General features: G+C 37.7%; 2 protein-coding genes across 2 annotated transcripts; one reads left to right on the top strand and one right to left on the bottom strand.

Moving 5' to 3' along the window:
• Nucleotides 1-344: 344 nt before the first annotated feature.
• Nucleotides 345-3375, top strand: LOC107781339 (pentatricopeptide repeat-containing protein At1g02060, chloroplastic-like). Its single transcript, XM_016602028.2, has one exon. The coding sequence runs from the start codon at nt 386-388 to the stop codon at nt 2678-2680; it is 2295 nt and encodes a 764-aa protein (XP_016457514.1). The 5' UTR covers nt 345-385; the 3' UTR covers nt 2681-3375.
• Nucleotides 3376-3490: 115 nt separating this feature from the next.
• Nucleotides 3491-6067, bottom strand: LOC107781340 (cell division cycle 20.5, cofactor of APC complex-like). Its single transcript, XM_016602029.2, has 8 exons — nt 5819-6067; nt 5609-5710; nt 5343-5534; nt 4816-5085; nt 4625-4727; nt 4206-4522; nt 3780-3947; nt 3491-3692 (listed from the first exon to the last, which is right to left on the bottom strand). Exons 1-8 carry the CDS (start codon nt 5915-5917, stop codon nt 3549-3551), a joined length of 1395 nt encoding a protein of 464 aa, XP_016457515.1. The 5' UTR covers nt 5918-6067; the 3' UTR covers nt 3491-3548.
• Between the last annotated feature and the right edge of the window lie 2018 nt (nt 6068-8085).

Here is an 8085-nt window from a genome sequence, read left to right as displayed (position 1 = left end):
GAATGGCCTTCATTGGTGGACTTCTACTCTTCAACTTTCTTACATTGCAACTAGGTGATACAGGGTAAGAAGCAGCAATGGCGGACAACCCTTTGAAGTATATGTAGAAGATGTAAAAAGAATGGTTGTGAGAATACATATTTAAGTCCATAGTTTTTAGAAGCAATGATTGTAACAACACTAGTTTTTAATTTGCCAATACTTTCAAAATATATATAATATAAGTTAAATTGGGTAAAACTTAAAAAAATATGAATAATTTTTTGTTACGATGTGGAGTCATATGTATTTTCTTGTAATTATTTGTTTGAAAACCCATGAACTCACTTTGTTCAATTAACCTGCAAACTCCAAGTGTCAAATGGCCTGAGCGGGATTTCATTTCATGGCGATTGCTCCTTTTTCGTCACTACCACCAGCAAAGTCCGCCATCTCCACAGCTCCTCATTTCCAACACATTTGTACTTCTTCCACATTACTACCCTACCTTTCATCTCACCCTCTTTCAACTCTTTCGCAGCTTTTCTCCAAACAAACCGCCAATCCCACAAAGACCAACAAACCCAAAAATGGTAAACAACTCAATAATCCTCCCAAGCCCAAACCGTCATCATCTTCTTCCAAATCCAAAACAGCTGCAAACATGGCCAATCTCATCAACACAAACATATGGTCATCTAATCTTGAATCTTCACTTTCCTCCCTCACTCAACCTTCTCTCTCACACACCACTGTCCTCCACACACTCCGCTTCATCAAGAAACCTTCTAAAGCCCTTAACTTTTTCAACTGGACCCAAAAATTGGGTTTTTCACACACCCATCAATCCTATTTCCTCATGTTGCAACTCCTTGGCAATGCCCGTAACCTAAATTCAGCAAGAAACTTCCTTTTCTCTATACCCACAAGGTCTAATGGTACTGTACCGCTTCAAGATAAGTACTTTAACACCTTGATTCGAAGTTATGGTAAAGCTGGGCTTTTTCAAGAATCATTGAAGGTGTTTAAAACGATGAAATCACTTGGAATTTCACCCTCTGTGGTCACGTTTAACAGTTTGTTTACGATTTTGCTGAAGAGGGGTCGAACTGGAATGGTCTACGACTTGTTCGATGAAATGCTTAAGACGTATGGCGCAAAGCCTGATTCATATACATTTAACATTTTGATCAGAGGGTTTTGTATGAATTCCATGGTTGATCAAGGGTTTAGGTTTTTTAAGGAAATGGAGAGGCATGAATGTGAACCGGATGTGATTACATACAACACGATTATTGACGGTTTGTGTAGGGCGGGGAAAGTGAAGATTGCACATAATGTGTTAAAGGGTATGGTCAAGAGGGGTCATCAATTGAGTCCTAATGTTGTAAGCTACACCACTTTGGTTAGAGGGTATTGTGAGAAGCAAGAGGTTGAACATGCTCTTGATGTTTTTAAGGAAATGATTGATCTTGGTCTAAAACCGACAAGTATTACTTATAATACTCTTGTACAAGGTCTTTGTGAGGCTCAAAAGTTTGACAGAATAAAAGAGATCTTGGAGAGGACTCTAGGGGGTGGAAGATTTATTCCAGATACATGTACTTTTAACACATTGATTACCTATCATTGCAACGTGGGAAATTTGGATGAATCAATGAAAGTTTTTGAGAGTATGTCGGACTTAAAGGTTAAACCTGATTCAGCAACCTATAGCATCTTAATACGGAGCTTTTGTCAAAAGGGGTACTTTGATAGGGCAGAGAAATTATTTGATAAACTAATGAAAACGGAGGTTCTGCTTTGTGATGACGGCTGTAAACCACTTGTTGCAGCATACAACCCCTTGTTTGAGCATTTGTGTAAGATTGGCAAGACAAAGAAGGCCGAGAAAGTGTTCAGGCAGCTAATGAGAAGAGGAACTCAGGATCCTTTGGCTTATCGAATCTTGATTATGGGGCACTGTAGAGAAAGCACATTTAATGATGCACATGAACTCTTAGTTTTGATGTTGAGGAGAGATTATGTACCTGATATTGAAATTTATGAGTCCCTAATTGAAGGTCTGCTGCAAAAGAATGATCCCAAGGTTGCTTATGATACGCTGGAGAGGATGTTGAAGAGCTCCCATCTTCCGAGAGCTTCAACTTTCCATCAAATTCTTACGGAACTCATCAAGAAGAATTGTGCAATTGAATGTGCTTCCTTGGTGAAACTAATGTTAGATAACAAAGTTAGACAAAGCATTAGCCTTTCAACTGATACTGTGAGGATACTCTTCCAAACAGGATTAAGGGAGAGAGGTTTTGAGATTGTTAGGTGTCTTTACGAAAATGGATACATGGTAAATATGGAAGGCTTGGTTGTTTCCCTTTGCCAGTGTAGAAAGTTATTGGAGGCACGTGACCTATTGTTATTCAGCTTAAGCAAGGATCATATTCTGAACGTAGATACATGCAGTACTGTTTTGTCTGCTCTCTGCAAAGCGTGTAGAGCTTCAGAAGCATTTGAGATGTACTATGAGTTGCTCGAGAAAGGAGTCCAACAACCTTTAAAATGCTTAGAAGAGTTAGGACTTGTTCTTGAAACTGAAGGAAGGACTAAGGAAGCTGAATTTGTTAAGAAGAGAATCTTAGGCCAATCACAGTCAGATGGATTGGTTCAAACTTGTGCATCTGAAAGAGATCCTAGTAATCTGTAGTACATAAGAGTTCTACCAATTCTTCAATTATTATCTTAACCACATTCTGTTGTGAAGAATAATGGTTTGCATATGGTACATGACAACGCTAGCTGGCGCTAGATGCCTCTGGAATCTGATTAAGAGTGCCATGAGGTTCATGCTTTCTGTTTCTCTTGGCAATGGAGAAATCTGATCTGTACAGCCTTGGAAAACATGAAAGACTCGAGGAATTTGGAGGAAAGTTGTTGCTTGATAAATTTGGCCTTTCAGGCGGTTACTAAGAGAAATGACACAAGCCCAAGCGGAGGGGATAGGTTCAATGCTGCTCAAGTGGAGTACTGTTCTTTGAAATTTAGCCAACTTAAGCACCATAACAAGCATTGTACATCTTAAGCAATCAAAATCTCCAGATTCCTCGGATGAACAATTTGACGCCACCTTGACAACTTTCTTTTGGTTTGTTTCTTCAATCTTTCGTTGTCATTGAGTCATCTGATCTTCTTCCAACCAAGCAATATCGTTGATTTGGATACAATTCAAAAAACGGGAAGAAAAAAAAATGTGAAAAGATTTTGCCTGATACCCTGGCTTTTGTACAAGGACATGATTTCAACGAAGGGCCTGATAGATTTTTACCTTATAATTTATGCATTTATTTATGTCCTTTGTAAAACAGTCTCCCAAATATGAAGTTTCAATATTTGTTTGACCATAATATTCTCCAAGTATGCTTCTTATGGCGAGTGGTTGTCATTTCTGGAATTGAAGAAAATGTACTATAGCTCTTTTCTACGATAGGATAAAATTCTATCCAGGCATACAGACAATATTCACCACTAAAGCTCTATTTCTCGCTACATTATCATCTCAAAGTTTAAGCAACTAATTATCTCACTGCAGATGCCTTTAGAGACAAGAGATTATCCAAATCTGTATTGTTTCCACTGTCATTCTGCGGGGGGGCAAATATCTCCCAGAACCTAATAGTCTCATCTGCTCCACCCGATACCACAGTCAAACCATCAGGGCTCTGCATGAAAGGGAAGGAATGTTACTGTCTCAAATTTTGGAGAAAAAAAACTATTGTTCCTATTTTGTTTGATGTGTAAAGTCTCACCTGGGTGAGATGCAGAACTCTTGATGAATTAGCATGATGCAATGGCTCTCCTATTCTAGCCATGGAAGGATAACTCCATAAGCACAACTTACAACCACGTTCAGTCGTTCCAAATCCATGGCCACTTAATATCTCTTTGTGATGCCTGTTCCATTGAATCCCACAAATCTGCCAATTTCATTCACAGTAACACCATGTATATGAGGAAACTTTGTATTAATCAAACTAATGATGGAAATTTGTGACACATCTATACTGAATCAACTGAAATATCATTGCCACTGTGGCTGGACATGTTTAGAAGATGAAACTACAGCACAATATATTTTTTGGCAAAATATCAGAAAAGATATTGTCTATATCCATGCAGTCTCAGAGTATATGCATATAATGCTATAAGATGGCAAATTTGATGTTCAAACTTGCCTGAGATCCAGTTTCAGTGGTACTGATGCATGTCCCTTTCTTAGTGTTCCAGATCTTAAGACATCCATCATTTATCCCCCCTCCAGAGGCTAATACATCGCTCTTATATGGACACCAAGCTATGGCCTTTACTGCAGCATTATGTTCATTGAACTTGTGCATATGGTGTCTTGAGCTCATCTTGCGAAAATCCCATATGTACACAAGATTGTCATTGCCACCACTAGCTAGTACATTCCCCGTGCTAGACCATTTCACGCCACACACTTCCCCTCTATGTACTCTCGTTAGAGAGACCACACTATTTCTCGCTCTCACTGCCAATTAGACGCGCAAGTAAGATTAGCTCCTATTTTATAAGAGAGATTTATTAACTAAATCAGTATAAAAGAAAATTCTGCAGCTATATACTTAGTTACCATCATGATTAACAATAGCTTTGTCTTTACTCCCTGAGGTTAAAATATGACCATTCCATGCAACACAACCCACTCTACTCTTATGGCCTTGCAGATCTCTCACCTTATAATGCGATCAAAGGAGTCGATTACTTAATCGAAACAAGAACATATTTTCTACTACAATGTGAACAACATTAACTAGTTCTTACAAGTTTGGAAGTCTCAGCATCCCAGAGCTGCAGTTTGGAGGATATACACCCAACTGCTACTATTTTTGCATCATCAGACCATGCTACACTAGTAGGATAATCATGTTCGCGCATCACTTCCATCAGTATCTGTGCATTTTTCACTTCATCATTCCAGATGTATAGCTTTCTTCCCAGAACAACGGCAAGTAAGTTGGATTTTCCCCAATCCATGACATTTGAGTAATAGTCATCTGACAATAGAGGAGCATCTAGAATTCTAGTTTCTTTCTGCAAAATAATCTCCCAATACGTTAAACGTGCATCCCTTGTGTCTAAAACAGTACACTGAAACAGTGGCGTAGCCACATAGAGTGAAAGGTGTTCAGTTAGAACATTCTTGATCGGAAAATTATACTATGTATATAGGTCAAAAATAACTTTTATAAATATATAGTATTAAATTTTTAACACCCTTTGCAAAATTCTTGGCTCCACTATTGCACTGAAACTAGCAAATATTTTGAAAAGGTAACATGAAATTTTACCAAGCGAAACTTCTTATGTCGCCTATGGTCATGAGTTTGGAGGGGAATTTCTTCATCACTACGGCGCATTTCATCAATAAGACGGGTAGATTGTCTACTGGATTTGGGACTCCCTCTAAAAACCAGCATTCTGAATGGTCTTCCTTCCACATCCAACTTTAGATTTTCCTCCATCTTCCTTCTATATTCATCCTATAACGATCATACTAAACAAGCAATCAACTAAATAAATGTGGGATCAGAAATTCAAGAAAAATTAAACTAACATTGAACTTGGGTTTTCCGAGAATATTGTTGGTTCTGTTGGTGAGTAAAGTGTGTGCTTGATCAAGATCCATCAGGCTTCTATTGGGTATAAATCTATCTCCCTTCATCACAAACATCATATATTCATTCATCAAATTACAGATTAGTAGCAGTAATTAACAAAGGCAATAGGCAAAAACAGTTTAAAGAAAAGGGAACGGGGAAATTACAGGGAAGTCATAGTCCACAGGATTGCTGAGAAGACGAGTTGGAGAGTACCAATCTTGTTCAAGTCTTCTTAGTGAGTTGTCATAATTAATCTCATTCATTGTTGAAAATCGCAGCTAATTTTTTTTTTCAATTTTCAGGGTTTCGATTGCAGTCAAACAAAGAAGAGAAGAGGAGGAAAGCTTCTTGAGAATGAGTTAATGGCTATTTCGCGCCAAATTAACGGTTATGCTTAGGGAGACGTCCGTTCATTTAATTTCCCCAACGGTAAGGTAGGTCATTTCTCTTCTTTTTATTTATTTAAGACGGAGAAATATTTAAGTTATTTTTCTTTTTTCTTTTTCCTATTTTTTTTCATCAACAGAGAATTGTGAGTTTCTTCTCTTTTGTATAATTAACAGGGAATAAGGTCTAATTGGATTGTACAAATGAGACCGTTTTGTCCTCGTGATTTATAAAACAGTAATCTTCTGTTTAATAATTACAAAAAGAAACTCTTACAAAACATTATTCAATGACGAATTACTGAATTTATCCCTCAGCAAGAAAAAGAAAAGAATAAAAAGTAAAATTTTAAGAAACAAAGAACAAGTATATGACGGGGCCAATTTCTTCGTCATGTATTTATATCTTCCTTGATTCCTATTTAAGCCATCTAATTTTGTTTTTCTAGCTTTTCAATTCCTCATTTATGTAGTTGCCCTTGGCCTTTCATGATTGGCTATAATTGCGTATTTTAATAGCTTATTACATTCTAATTTACTGCACTTTAATTGAGTTTGAGCTTTAATCGTTAGAGTTTTGCACTAAATTGTGTATTTTATGCCTTGTAGGAGTGATTCCGAGCTATGTAGTTATTATTGAATGAATTTAAGTGATTTGAAATTTTGAATTCTAAGTAAAAGCCCAAGGAATCAAGTCGGGATCGTGTTCGAGGTTCAACCGACGATAGTTAAGAACGAAACGGAGAATCGAGCGGACATACAGCGCATTGTCTAGTAAAATACACATAACTTTTCGCTCAGAACTCCGTTTGGGCTCCACAATATATCGTTGGAAAGCTATTTGAAAGGGATACAACTTTCATGTTTTACATTTTTGCGAATTCCCACTACCGCAGTGCGCGGTGCGCCTGTGAAAATTTCCTGCAGCCTGTCAGAATCAGCAATTTGAACTCTCCCACTACCATCCCGCATGATGCGTCGCCCCATGCGGCGCGGTAGTGCAAATTTTACAGAGTGATTGTCCTATTTCGCGCGGGAGAAGGTATTTTCGTCTGTTCCCGACCCTACTTGGTATAAATACATGTAAAAATACTATTTTGAGGAGGTGGACATACTTTGGAAATAATTTAGACCTAACGAGGTTAAGGAGACGGGGGATTCGACCTAAGGAGGCAAGAACACACTAGGAGTAAGGCGGAGAATTCTTCTACGAGTTTTTCTCTTCCTTCTTCCTATTTTCATTATTGGTTATGAATTCTAGTATTGTAGTTGTGCATACTATTATGAATAGATAATTTGCTATCTAGGGATTTGATGGAACCTATTGGAGGATGATTTTCCTGTTACGTTAATATAGATTTGCCGTAGTATTTTCTCTATTTGTTCAACTACGTTATTATTGTGGTTGGTTGAAGAGCTCTCAATCGACTGTGCCTATTTAGTGTGTATTACTCGGGAGAAAGTGCTTATTTAGGTAATTATTGAACAACATCACTCCTAACGTATATGAGGGATCAATACGAAGGGTTTAAAGGTGGGATTAGGGATAACGAAACCTTGGGTGCGATCCGAGTGAGCCATACTTAATGCCAGCTAGCGTAATTCGGGAGAATATGTCTAGTAAATTGTGGTAATTACTCGGGAGAGAATTACAACAGTCAGAGCGCTCATGATCGGTAGAGAATACTTAGGCGAATTTATAGAAAACGTAGCGGGAAGGATTCCGACAATAGGGGAAATCATAACTCTAGACCTCCTTAATCTTGTCTCTAACCCTTAGTATCTTTAGTTGTTAATTTACTATTTTAATTTGTTAGTTAATTAGTTAAACACAAGAATCTTAATATTTATAAGTTAGGAATTATTCAAGCTTGTCTTCTTAGTAATAGGCAACAACTGTAGCTAAGCCTTAGTTCTCTGTGAGATTCGACTCCGAACTTGTAAACCGAATTATATTTGCAACGATCGCTTTATCTTTTTTATAAGGCATAGTTGGGCGTGATCACCCTCGTATAATTATGAAAAAGTTCAATGCCCTTGGTTTG

This window comes from Nicotiana tabacum, chromosome 6 (genome assembly GCF_000715075.1).
Source record: "Nicotiana tabacum cultivar K326 chromosome 6, ASM71507v2, whole genome shotgun sequence".
In the NCBI taxonomy this organism is placed as follows: Eukaryota; Viridiplantae; Streptophyta; class Magnoliopsida; order Solanales; family Solanaceae; genus Nicotiana; species Nicotiana tabacum.
The sequence above is the reverse complement of the archived record's forward strand: the minus strand, read 5'-3'. Positions and strand labels throughout refer to the sequence as shown.

Bases quoted from the DNA above. Each gene is read 5' to 3' on its own strand.
- LOC107781339 (XM_016602028.2), top strand. From the start codon at position 386: ATGGCGATTGCTCCTTTTTCGTCACTACCACCAGCAAAGTCCGCCATC.
- LOC107781340 (XM_016602029.2), bottom strand. From the start codon at position 5,917: ATGAATGAGATTAATTATGACAACTCACTAAGAAGACTTGAACAAGAT. The intron at 4,523-4,624 runs GTAACTAAGTAT...TCTAATTGGCAG, and splicing joins AGCTATTGTTAATCATGATG to TGAGAGCGAGAAATAGTGTG. The intron at 3,948-4,205 runs GCAAGTTTGAAC...TGAAATTGGCAG, and splicing joins CCACTGAAACTGGATCTCAG to ATTTGTGGGATTCAATGGAA.